Here is a 13,768-nt window from a genome sequence, read left to right as displayed (position 1 = left end):
GGGTCCCTTAAATGCCTGACAAAATATGGCACAGCGCTGTTTAATATTTCTTTTCACATGATAAACCTTACTGCAGGTATGATTACACAAAGAATTTATTTAGGGTAGCTTTAGTTGACCATCTCTAGTGCATTGCATTTAATAAAATAATGATGAATATTTCAATCTTACCAGCAGCTGGTGATCTCCCCGAGCAGTTCACACTGAAGAGGGCTCCTTTCTTTGACTGCATTTGTGCTTTGTTGTGTATAGAGGGCGCTATTTCATCACGAGCACAACCTACTGTCATCTGTATATAAACATCGTCATCAGAATAAACGGGGGTCATTTGGTGGCACGCGCCGCCCCGGAATCTTATCCCTCCTGGGCACTGACGCGCGGCGTCACCACATACAGGCGCAGTCGACAGGATCTGCGGCTTGACATTTGGCCATCTCGACTACAGGATTGCTGCTAGTCACGCGCGGGAGGCATGTCAGGCGATGGATTCGTTTGCGCTACCGCCAGTGGGCCTTTTCCTGGAAGTACCTGGACAACCGCCTGTACCATGGCACCAATGGAAGGAGGACTTCGAAAATTTTCTACAAGCAACCGGACTCGACAAGAAATCGCAGGTACGGAAGAGGGTCATTCTATTGCAATGCCTAGGCGTTGAAGGCCGTCGGGTTTTCCGCACGCTTACTCCGGGACCGGTCACGAGCAAAGCTTCTGTGGACGTTTACCAAGAAGCGCTCGCCTTGCTGGAACGCCATTTCACAAGCGCTGTGAATGTTCTTGTTGAGCGTCGCCGATTCACGCTGCGGTGACAACTTCCGGACGAACCGATACGGGACTGCGTCACTGCTCTCCGGCAACTGGCGAAGAATTGCGACTTTGGTGATTTTCTTGAGACAGCTTTGCGTGATAAGGTTGTGGATGGCATTCGAAGTGTAGAACTGCGACAGAAGCTGTTACTGAAAGGGTCGACACTTACGTTGGATCAGGCCGTTGACATCCTGCGGGCGTATGAAGAGGCGGTAAATGGTGCTCGACTGTATGAAGATAGTTACGACGCTTACCCGGTCCAGCGAGTGACGGAGGCAAGAGGTCAGCCGCTGAGGGGCGGTTCTTCGTCGGCCTTGGTGCGCAAGTGCTACCGATGCGGCTCAGCAGGACACTTAGCCAACTCGCGGGAATGCAAGGCGCGAGGGAAGCGTTGTGCAAGGTGCCACAAGATTGGGCATTTCCAAGTAGTGTGTGAAAGTCTCGGAGAAGCAGAAGTGCGTGCTATTCGAGATGAAGACTGCACGGAGGTGTTGGGCGTGCTGACAGTGACGCAGGTGAAACGGGGGATTTTGGCCGTTGATGTGTGCATCGAGGACGAATTAGTCCAGCTGCTGGTAGACACGGGCTCAGCTGTGTCCATTTTACCTCACCATCTATACCAAGAAAAGTTCGCCTGCCGGTTTGACTTGGGTCCTGCCGTGGCGACGCTGCGGGACTTCTCTGGCCAAACAATTCCGGTCATGGGGTGTTTTGTGGCCAAGACGGTGTACGGGAGTGTATCTGCCAACGTTCGTTTTCACGTGGTTCCGCAGGGCATGGCATTGTTGGGTTTAGATGCAGTCAAGCAGCTGCGGTTGCGCATTGATGGAGCATCTTTGGCATGTTTGCAGACGACTGTGAGCACCGAGTCGCTGCCCCCAGAATTATGTGAGTTTTCTTCCCTTTTCTCTGATAAATTGGGTTTGGCAAAAGACTTTGTGCATGAAGTGAAGCTGCGCGCCGATGTGAAGCCCGTGGCAGCGAAGGTTCGGCACCTGCCCTTGGCACTCAGAGAACAAGTTTCTAATGAGTTAGCAAGACTGGAACAAGAAGGCATCATAGAGCGTGTAAACGCGTCACAGTGGGTGTCGCCGATAGTTGTAGTGAAGAAAAAGGATGGAAGGCTCCGCCTCTGCGTAGATTTGCGGGAAGCAAACAAAGCAGTGGTGGCTGATGGACTTCCACTGCCTCATACTGAGGAACTTTTTAACGAGCTGAATGGGGCAGCATGGTTTTCAAAATTAGACTTGGCATCCGCATACTACCAAGTGGAGCTGGCTGAAGGCAGTCGAGAAATAACAACGTTCGTGACGCATGAAGGGCTGTTCCGTTTCCACAGAGTATGTTTTGGCCTCGCTTCGGCCCCTGCTGCATTTCAGCGGATGATGCAGGAGATATTGAAGGGTTGTAATGGCGTTCTGTTCTATATTGATGACATCATTGTCTTCGGCAGGACAAAAGGGGAACACACCAACCACTTGCGTGAGGTATTGCGACGTATTGCTAAAGCCGGCTTGCAACTAAACAAGAAATGTGTGTTTGAAGTGCAAGAACGGTCATTTTTGGGCCACCATGTCAGTGCTGAAGGGCTCAGGCCCCTCAAGTCGAAAGTTGAGGCGATTCTTCACGCGCAGCCACCGACTGATGTGGTTGGTCTGCATTCTTTTTTGGGACTTCTTGGCTATTATTCTCGCTTCATTCCACATTATGCAGAGGAAGTGGAGCCATTGCGGCGGTTTCTTCGCAAGGGCCAGGAGTTCTGCTGGGACCAGAGCGCGGAAGACAGTTTCTGCAAGGCCAAGTCGCTGCTGGCATCGTGCGGCGCTGTGGCCATGTTCGACAGCGCGCTACCGGTACAGGTGACTGCTGATGCTTCAGCCTACGGGTTAGGGGCTGTGTTGCAACAAATTGTTGATGGGGAGTCACGCACGGTGGCATTCGCGTCCAGGACCTTGTCACCACAAGAGCGCAAGTATTCTACCGGAGAACGGGAAGCATTAGCGTGCCTATGGGCTTGCGAGCATTGGCATGTGTATTTGTGGGACCGAAAATTTATTTTAAGGACTGACCATCAGGCGCTAGTGACCTTGCTATCCAGCTATGGCACAGGTCGGCGTCCCCTTCGAATTGAAAGGTGGTGTTCAAGACTCATGCAGTATAACTTCTCCGTACAGTACACAAAGGGAGAAACCAACGTGGTGGCTGATGCACTATCCCGGTTGCCCGTGCCATCAATGGAAGGTGAGCCTTTGGAGGAGGTAGTTGCTGCAATATCAAGTGTCGTTATGAAAAATCAGCTACAGGAAGCAACACAGAATGACCCGCTGCTGCAACAAGTGATGCAGCATGTCGTATCTGGGTGGCCAGAAAAAAAGGAGCTCGCAGGAAAACTGTTGTTGTTCGCACGCATTCGGGATGAACTGTCTGTTGTGGAGGGGTTGTTATTTCGTGCAGAGTGTATAGTGCCTCCAGCAGATCTCACATCCAAGTTTGTTGCACTTGCTCATGAATCTCATCCGGGCATTGTCAGAACAAAGCAACGGCTACGAGAGTTGTACTGGTGGCCCAGGATGGATGACGATGTGGAAAATGCCATCAGGAACTGTGCAGTTTGTAAAGCCGCAGATAAGTCTGCAAAAACTATGACAGCACCATTGCAGCCAGTAGAATGGCCTGAGAAGCCATGTCATAAGTTAGGAATAGATATTGTGGGGCCAATGGAACGTGCACCGCCTGACTGCAGGTTTGCAGTAACAATCTTGGATTATCACAGCAAGTGGCCTGAAGTGGTTTTTGTTTCATCTATAACCGCACAGTCAGTAGTCAAGGTCTTGCTAGAGCTTTTTGCACAGGAAGGGTACCCAGGAAGTGTGGTCACAGACAATGGCCGTCAATTCATGTCCACATACTTTCAGGAATTTTTAAAGGCCAGGGGTATTGACCATTGTGTGACATCATTGTATTACCCTCAGTGCAATGGCCAGGTCGAAAGGTTTAATCGCGTTCTGAAGGAGTAACTGCAGACTGCGTCACTGGAGCGCAGGCCTTTAAAGGAAGCCATCTTTGAGTACCTGAGTGTCTACAGGGCTACACCACACGCCACAACAGGGGTGTCTCCAGCATTCTTGCTACACGGAAGGAGACCTCGTACTCACTTAGACGTGGTTGGCCTTCCAGGAGAAGGATTCTTCGATGAGCCAGTGGCACACATGGCAGACTTACGACAGCGGGTCAAGAACCGGCAACAGCAAGTGAAAAGCTACACGGATGAGAAGCGGGGTGCCAGAGATTCCACCATCAACGTGGAGGATTTTGTGAAGGTACGACAAGGTTTCGGCGTAAAAAGCGAGCAGAAGTTTTCCTTGCCCCTGGAGGTGAAGAAGCGTATGGGCAGGAATTCATTTTTGCTGGCAGATGGGAAGAAATGGAATGCGTCGAAGTTGTCAGTAGTTGCCCGGGGAGGTCAACAAGATGCACCGCTGTTGGTTGAGAAAGTGAAGGGGCATCGTGCTGTAGCAGTCGGGTTGGAGATGGATGTGCCTTACTTCGAGTCTCCTGCAGGCCTTGATACTCGGGACACGGCTTTGGCAACAGCAGACACTGCAACATCGGGTGATGATCGTCAGGAGTCTGTGCAGGATGCGGCAGAGGCAGACACACTGCATGAAGAACTTTCTCAGACTTCTGGTGCAGAGTGTGTTGTGCTCGACGGGCAGCAAATGGAACATTCTCAACAGCAAGGAACCACTGGGCGGACGAAAAATGTGGCTGCAGGGATGCCGCGTAGATCTCAGCGACAACGGACAGCGCCCACGTGGTACCGGGATTACGTAACCTAAATATATACTAGTTGGTGTTCTGGTTTGTTTCGTTTTTGCCTGCCTGCAGCAATCTTGAATTTTAGCATGCATTTTTGTTGTTTATCTAAGGGGGGAAAGATGTTGTGTATAGAGGGCGCTATTTCATCACGAGCACAACCTACTGTCATCTGTATATAAACATTGTCATCAGAATAAACGGGGGTCATTTGGTGGCACGCGCCGCCCCGGAATCTTATCCCTCCTGGGCACCGACGCGCGGCGTCACCACATGCTTCATGAAGGGCAGGCCAGCAGAGATTTCTGTATCACAAGCAGTACCAGAAACAAGCACCAATATCGTCCGCAGCGAGCAAGCAAATGCTCTGCATTCATTAACAAGTGAACGGTCTTCAAGTGCTTGCGACGACAGCGCCGCTGCAACTTTCTAGGCGAGTGGGGCCTCCGCTCCTCCCACTCAAAACGCATTCACAAACGACGCTTCTGTTGCTCCACAGCACAGAGGAATGCTTGCAGCTCTTTGCAAGAGCTTTGTTGCCTCTTATAAGCTCCTCCAACGACACTTACCTACCAATTTTTCTGACACAAACACATTACACTCGGTGCTGTCCTGGCTTGAGCAATCAAAGAATACAGTTCTCTCAATTGCAAATTTGTCTGAGTGGGAGTACAATGTGCAGGCCACGCATGGTACTTCAGAAAAATTCAGAAGTTTGTGTGCAGGGCCCATGACTTCGAAGGAAGAGCGAGGTTGCAAAGGTCAGCTAGACAAATGCGGTCAGCACTAACTTCGTTTCCTTTGTGTCCAACCGCACTGCGATCAACGTCATCTGATGGAGTAGGAGATAAATCATCTGTACGACAATGTTTGCCTTCTTTTCCGGAGTGCCTATTTGTTGGCATTTCCTTTCTGGCCTTGGTGCCGGTGTTTTCACATTCTGGTAAATTGGCAAGTTCGATAAGATTGTCGGGACCACCTTGGAGGAATTCGTTGTAGTCTCTCTAGGAATTTGCGCTTCAGCCCCATTCACAATATGCACATAGTCTCTTATTCTGAAACGCAGCTCGAAAGGCAACTCGCATACTGTGCAGTCGACGTCACAGTGGTTTGTCAAGCCTGTGCAGATTCCGTTGCCAAACCATTCGCCGCTCTTTGTCAGCTGGAGCTTTGAAAAATGACAACTTGTGATTCTGTCCAGTTTGCGCATATCCCGTTTTACACCCTGGTATGTAGCAATGATTTAGCCACCGCTTGGGAGGCATCACAGATGAAGGGCAGGCCAGCAGAGATTTCTGTATCACAAGCAGTACCAGAAACAAGCACCAATATCGTCCGCAGCGAGCAAGCAAATGCTCTGCATTCATGAAGAAGTGGACGGTCTTCAAGTGCGGGCGACGACAGCGCCGCTGCAACTTTCTAGGCGAGTGGGGCCTCCGCTCCTCCCACTCAAAACATTCCAGTACACTCTACCTGTGTGCTGCTTTACTGCACACGTTCATTGTTTAAATCTAGTGAACTAATCATTATTGCAAGAAAAATCTTTACAGTTCAGGGGGGGCTGCTGCAAACATTTCCATTTTTTTTGGCAAGATGGGGCGCTGTGACCGCCATGTTTTGTGATGTAGTTTTCATAAGCGACAGCACCGAAGCTATTTTTCTATTTTGGGATAAGCAGATTTTCTCATATGGCATCTCTTCGTATTCAATGCAGCTCCACTTTTCAGCTTGTCTCAAGCATTCCAGATGCCGCAAACTGAGAGCTAAGGGCAAGTTCCACATGCGCTGCTGCAGTCTGACTGGGTTAGAATGAGCGAAAGAAGATGGCTACACAGTACGAAAGAGCACTGAACAAGAGTTGAGGGGGAGCCTCAGTTCGCAAGCCAGACTGCGCAGTTCCATTTCAAATGGAATGGGTGGTGTTTGTTTGGCATCTATGTTGTCTTGGTTATTGCAAGCACTTCTTGCCTGAGTGGTTTTCACTGCAGTCATTCTCTATGTTCAGTGCTATCTGCTTGCTCTGGTGTCAGAGCACTTGGCATTCCCCAACTGGAGTCTACAGAATCTTGAGAGCTAAATTCTTTTTAGGGCAAGATCATCGCTTGAGGGGGGACCCTGGTCTTAAGACAATATTTTTTATTTACTGGTAGATTTTGATGAAAGTTGCATCATTTATGCAGCTTTTTGTGCTGATTTCAAATATGTACATTAATTTTATGTAAGCCATTTAGTTCTGAAGATATTGAGCACTTTATGTTCCTTGTTTGGAGGTGAGCTGTCAGTAAAACTACAGGAGTTATAATAAACACTGACATATCAAATCAATTCACACAGAGAATGCAAAAATCAAGATTGAATGTCCTGGTTCCATTTTAACCAAAGTTACAGCTTGTCAAAGTTCAGAGACCAAAAAGCCACCTTGACACTCCAAAAAACATGAAATTTTTAAAAACTTTCCTCATTAAATACCACAAATACATTTATATGTTTGCACTGTGCACGAGTTTACCTTTCTGGTGCAAAAGGAGTTATAGCAATATCATAAGTAGAACCAGAGATATCGCACCTCCAGACATATACCGTCCTGAATATTTTGATTTCGAGAAATTGAAGAAAAACGTGTTGACAAATTTTTGAACCACCAAAGCTAACAGCAACTCATTAAAGTGGGTTCTGACTAGCTTCTGATGTCAATGCATCATTTACCATCGATATAATTCGCCCTAAAAGAATGAAATGACCGGTGAACGGAGAATGGTCCGGAGGCCGCCATCAAGACGAGTGCGTTTGCATCGTGACCTCCGCAAAAGTTGGTGCCAAGTTCTGGCGCGCAATCGCCATTCTCACGTTCATGCAGTAAACGCAGTCGGCCTGCAACTAGGGATAAGCGACCGTTGCTCGTCTTGCACAGCGTAGCATTCAGAAGAAAGTTTATTTCGATAAGATTTGGGATTCCGCGCAATCTTCTCTATGTTCCGCGTGTCGCGGGACGCTGCTTCGCTCATCCCGGCTTTGAAAGCTGTACTTGCTCTTCTGCACCCTCACGGTTCCGTATGCGGCAGATCGTGCCGCTCCTCGCTATCGCACTGAGCACGACCGGCTATGCTACGCCGTTATCAGGCCATCGCGGATTCGACGCGGAGCGTCGGCGCTTCGTCATTGATTGCAGATAACCAGATGCGGCGATGCAGCGTCCCCGGCGCGTTTATCTCCTCTAGCTACTTTTTTTTAGGCTAATGACGAAGCATGAATCTCAATATTGCGCATTTCGTGTTGTGGTTACGATGAGGGAACGGCGCTAGGCCGACTAGGCCTAAAGGAGAGACCTTTTCAAAATGGCGCCGGACCGCGAGCAGTCGACGCCGGCAGCCAACCAGAGCTCGACGTTTTGCTCACGTGCGGTGGGAGTCCAATAGCAGGGCGCGTTTCACGCAATTTTGTTCCTTTGTTTTCTGCTTCGGTGGGCTCGCTCATGGTCATCAACTGGGATATAGGAATGGCCTGAATTGCGATCTTTAGAACGACACCAAGATTATGCCCGTGGATCGCGTATTTCTCGAACTGCGGGAGATCGAAATTCGGCGCGATTTGACCTCAGTTTAAAGGGCCACGCGCGCAGATTCTCGTCTTTGGAACGCTGTAACACGCAAATTAGGCGATATTTTTCATTGAAACTTCAGAGATAGCTGCAGAAAGATCTCAGAATCGCAAAAACGAGAAGATTGAAAATCCGATTAATCCGATTTTCTGACCGATTTTCGGCTGCAAAGACCCGGGTCCCCCCTTAAGAAACAAACATTTTCTTTAATTCTGGGCTTCTGCTTTGCCGGAAACTGTCCAACTTGTGAGGGAAAGCAAATGGAGCTGTTAGTGCAGATGCATTAATCTTTTCGTTTTTAGTTTACCTTATCTTGCCTTTCCTAACTTGTTGCCTGCCTGGAGTCTGTTATAATAGCAGTGTTTGGATGAAGTGGCAGGGAAATTATTTTGTCTCTGAAGTGAAACTCTTTTCTGTCTCCGTGGTTTCAGATCACTGTGGTTGCATTCAAATCTTTTTATCTGTGCCTTTCTTTTTCCCCCTGCAGCGGCTTGTAAAAGTCAAGAGCTACTTGTATTTTGAAGAGAAAGACGAAGTGCAGCAAGCTATCAAGGCACTGCAGCCACTGCCAGGAAGCAGGGTATGACCATCATGTTAATTCTTAATGCTCGCATGAAGGCTGAAGGGTTGTTTTTCCTGAGGGGTTGTTTGCCTGTTTTTCCTGAGCATGTGCGCTTTTATTGGGCGGTGTCTGAACCCTCCACTATCCCGGGCTATTATCCCTACTGTGGATAAAGTCTTGTTTAGCACTGGATAAGCTTGGCACTTGAAGGAAGAAGCCAGCTTCTGCTCATGTACTGAGGCTGAGCTATGGCTTTTATTGGCCTTTGTGGAAGTGTGAAAAGTATGCGAGACAAAGATTTGGTGTGCGAAATTTGCAGCATTCTAGGTTGATATTACTTTATGGCTGAGGCCACCGCATAGTTTTATGTGCAATGGTAGGAATGCTGTGCCAGTTGCGTCAAGGTGCACCGTTGAAGCTTGCACATAAACAGGAATGCATGAGAAATGGGCCGAAACAAGTCATGTTCGAGGAGCAAGGCGCTGGACAATCTCCATCCCCTTTATCCTTTTTTTCTACTTATAAAGGGATGGTATTCAACTACAAATAATGATTGATGACCTAGACAGGAAAAGTAGAAAGGTAGGCTTGAAAATCAATATGCAGAAGACTAAGGTAATGTTCAACAGCCTCGGGAAGGAACAGCAGTTTACATTAGATAGCGAAGTACTGGAAGTAGTAGGCGAATATGTCTACTTAGGACAGGTAGTAACCGCAGATCCGGACCATGAAAAGGAAATAACAAGAAGAATAAGATTGGGATGGAGCGCATTTGGCAAGTACTCGCAGATTATGACTAGCAGCTTACCGGTATCGCTCAAGAGGAAAGTATACAACAGTTGCATCTTACCTGTACTCACCTGTGGGGCTGAAACGCGGAGGCTAACCGAGAGAGTTCTACTTAAGTTGAGGACAACCCAGAGGGCTATGGAACGAAAAATGGTAGGGGTAACATTAAGAGATAGGAAACGTGCAGAGTGGGTCAGAGAAATAACTCAAGTTACCGACATTCTAGTGGAAATTAAGAAGAAGAAATGGGCATGGACAGGACATGTAGTGCGAAGAGAGGATAACCGATGGTCGCTTAGGGTAACAAACTGGATTCCAATGGAAGGAAAGCGTAGCAGGGGGCAGCAGAAAGTTAGGTGGGCGGATGAGGTTAATAGGTTCGCGGGGGTGAAGTGGATGCAGCTAGCACAGAACCGGGTTAAGTGGAGAAATATGAGAGAGGCCTTTGCCCTGCAGTGGGTATAGTCAGGCTGCTGCTGCTGATGATGATGATATTCAACCATTGTGCCCTTTGGACACATTTTTCCAAGTCTGGAGATATTCCTTAGTGTACTTAGAAGGGGGAGCTTGCCTCTTCTATTCTTCAAGTAATGCGAGTGTGTCACCTGGGAATGAGATCCTTTGATTCAAAAACAAATCTTGAAGGGATTTACACAAGTGGTCCATTTCTTTGTGACAGCAGATATTCTGCAGTTAAGGGGGGACGCGGGGATCAAATCGCGAAAAAGCAGATTTTAGAAAAGATCAGATTCGGAATCTACAAGGCCTGTTCAATCACATTACAAAAAAATTCTGCTGAGAACAGCCTCAAAGTGAGCCTAAAAATTGTTTTTATGACCTCTGGTAGCAAAAACCTGGCCGAAATGTCCGCGAAAATGGTCGATATTCGAGCGCAATAACTCCGCGGCCGGAGCGCCGATCGTGAACATTTTGGTACCACTGGAAAGCTTGTTTCACCGCAGTGCTCTTCCCGAGGCAGGTGCAGATTGGTTGCACCAGTCACATGCTGCTCAGCACGCTCTCCGAGTGGCTGCTGGAAAGCAGCGCGCCATTGCTCGCGGCATCTGCTCCCACCTCAGTCGCACACGCTTTTGTCAACTGCTCGGTAGTTTGTGAATCCGCTTCTGTCGTTCTGAATTTTTCGTCACCCCCACTGTTGCGCGAGGCTTTGTCTGTGTGCCAGCAATGCAGCGGCGCGCAGTGCAGAAATATAGGACGAAGTATGCATTCGGGAAGCACGAACGCAATCCTCCTATCCAGAAAAAGAAGCGATCGGCGGCAAATCGGGCAAAGCGAGGACCGGGTCAGCAAAAACGCTTCTCGAAAAGTATCAGCGCACCGTGCTGTCCGTCTGAAAGGCAAAGAAACGGAAGCGGTGGTGAAAGCGACAAGGATATCGCACTTATGTTTCGACGTGGTACGGCTGCAACGAACGGAAGTCTCCAGACGCGCGGAAAGCTTGCTGATGCAATCGCGCAGCGGCACGGATATGCCCCGACGAACTCGGCGAAAATCACGGCGGAGATATGTCGCGGAAGGCCGACCCGCCCTTGGAATCGATGCTAGGTAGTGAACCCGAAGACCCGGCGCCGTCAACCAACGTTGCAGTGCAGTGCCGGCACGGGGAAAGTGCCGACGTGAGCTCTAGAGTACGACGGCGAACGTTTGTGCAACTGGAATAGCACCATTCTATGGCACCTAGGCCCGAAAACGATTCCCAGCAGTTAATCCGAGGTCCCGGCTCCATCGACTAGCCGCTACATCGCGATGCGTGATGCAGTTCTGCTACAGAGAAACTTTCGTTTTTGTGATGGGGAGTGATGTGCTGCTGCCAGGCTTACGGCAAATGTTTGCCTAATCAAATTCGCACAATTCAGGCGCCTGGAACCGCGTTCTGTGCCCTCGGAAACAACCCAGAAGGAAGCGTGCAGTGTAGCGATACAATATTTCAATGCAGAGGCGTTTTGATGGGCGAAAAGTAGCTATGCAACCTTAATGTCGGTTTTCTCAAAAGTGCCTTTTGACCCAACTGTCCTGCTTGCAGAAAGTGTAGCACGGCAGTGGCTTGACGAATTTTCTTGAGCTTTGTTGCATTAAATTCTTTGGTAATTTCTTTATGCAGTGACATTCCCATATATTCAAAACATGGTGTCATTCTTTTACTTTTTAGCTATTTTGAAATGTTGAAAATGAGTGCATTATGCAAGCATGGATGTAATGTTCTGTGTAAAAGAAAGTCAAGGTGATAAAAATATTAGGGGAATGTCACTGCATGAACCATTCATATGGCTAAAATATAAGACCTACTATGGGCTTCTACCATGTTTTTTCTCACGCCAGGCTTTCTGCAAGTTTGGTAAACAATGATACAAATATAAATTTCTAATGTCAGTACTGCTGGAAATATCTTAAGGAAACTTAGTAATTAGCCATTGAGCACAGTTTCCAATAAGCATGCCAAGTTTCATTGCTCTACTACAAAAATTTAAGGGGGGAGGCTACCTTTGAATACCAACTTTGTTGTTTCTTGAGATAATTGAATGAAATTTTCAGGGTAGACTCATGGCACAGCCATTTGAATAACTGCAAAGTTTCATGGAGCTGCGCACATTGGTACTCAAATTAGAGAAGTATATCAGAATGGTTCACATGGGTTCCTTGTTCCATGCCTGGTGAACTTGCAAAATGTGTTGGCACTATGAAATTCATTATGAAGGTTCCTGAATAGGTACCACAGGGCAAGACAGAGCCCTTTTTTTTTAATTTCCCTGCCGAAAGCTTTGAGCAGTGCATTGAAGTTAGTGCCACTAATTGGACTTGCATTGGCCTAATTTTGATTGTTTATTACAAATTCCAGACTCAATAATTTGAAAAAATGAGCTTGTCTTGCCCTCGGAAATTTATTCAGGCACACAATAAAAAAAACCAGGTGGGAATCCGATTAGCGGTTCCAGAAATATTGCGGGAATAAGCAACCATACCATGAAAAAAATTCATTCTGAGAAAATGGCCCTTGAAGTTTAAAACAGCATTTTCAAGTCTAAAGTTTGTTTTTCACTGCAGCACGTTGTGCCTCCACCTCCCCGATTCCCTCGGAAAGTGCATTTTCATGCGAACAGCGGACGACGCTGACGACGCGTTATCGCTTGCGATGACAGACGTGATACGGGAGGCCGAGATCGCCGAGGTTGATAAGGTCGGTACAGCAGGCACGCTTCAAACGCCGGCGCCTTACGTTGACGCGAAAGATACGCAGTTGGAAGTGGCAGCGCAGTCGGTCTAGTAGTGATGTAGCAGAAGCAGCACTAATAGAAGCGTCTCTGTGCCCGTTGGCAACGCTTTTCGCCAACTTCGCGATTCGGACGGCATTCACAGAACGACGACGTATGCAGTGTTTTGAACTTCTTAGCGCGCATCGTGGCCGACCGTGCAATAATCCACAAAGTGCACATAACCGTTCAAAACACGCCACCAGAATTCGTAACGAGCGATGATCACGGCGATCTCAAAATGGTGAAACGTGGAGCGATTCAGCAAGCGTACGAAGAACGCCAGCTCAGTAGCAAGCCGGAGCAGACGACGCGCCGGGGAGGGGCTAGCAGTCGCGCGATCCCCCGCGTTCTCGCGGAGCGCGCGCTTTGTCCAATCACAGCCCGAATTCGAGACGCGGGAAGCTCAACAATCCCTGTGAGGCCCCCAATCACAAGCGAGCCATGCTTCTGCTACGCCGCGGATGCCGCCGGCGAAGGCAATATGGAAAAGGGCAAGCATTCACAAACAAAACAAGACCAAGATGGCGGCGCTCGGTTCAGCGGCAGAGAAATGACGCGCGCGCGAAGTTTGGGTACTTTTGCCGTTCGCTCGCGACTCTGGGGCTGCCGCGCCCAGTTGTATATTTAATTTAAAGCAGTTCCACGATGAATTAGGCGTTTATAATTATAGGAAAGGTAGTTTATAACATATACAGCCGAGATATGTACTTTTTGAAAAGCCGACTTTTTCGCGATTTTTCGACTTTCAAAGCCCGCGTCCCCTCTTAAAGAATTTCACTTCGATCCCCATGTCCCCCCTTAAAGGGGTATTCACACGAGGGAGAACCCCACCCCTCGACCGGGATGTGGTGAAAACGAGCCGCTTTCGACCGCCGGATCCGGTTTCCCGGGGGCCCCTCGGTGGTGGGGGGCTTTTTGTCCGCTGGC

At 48.5% G+C, this 13,768-nt stretch overlaps 1 protein-coding gene across 2 annotated transcripts in view; it reads left to right on the top strand.

Annotated features, from left to right (window-relative positions):
- ash2 (Set1/Ash2 histone methyltransferase complex subunit ash2) overlaps positions 1-13,768 on the top strand; it is a 111,140-nt gene that overhangs the window by 64,788 nt on the left and 32,584 nt on the right. For both annotated transcript variants that reach the window (XR_014708800.1, XM_084609199.1), the window contains exon 13: positions 8,706-8,798. Coding sequence is in view for 1 of the 2 variants with exons in the window: in XM_084609199.1 (XP_084465325.1) it covers positions 8,706-8,798 (93 nt within the window). In the remaining variant the exon portion in view is untranslated. The remainder of the gene's footprint in view (positions 1-8,705; positions 8,799-13,768) is intronic.

Source organism: Amblyomma maculatum, chromosome 7, assembly GCF_055883805.1.
Source record: "Amblyomma maculatum isolate TAMU_Amacu chromosome 7, ASM5588380v1, whole genome shotgun sequence".
In the NCBI taxonomy this organism is placed as follows: Eukaryota; Metazoa; Arthropoda; class Arachnida; order Ixodida; family Ixodidae; genus Amblyomma; species Amblyomma maculatum.
The sequence above is the reverse complement of the archived record's forward strand: the minus strand, read 5'-3'. Positions and strand labels throughout refer to the sequence as shown.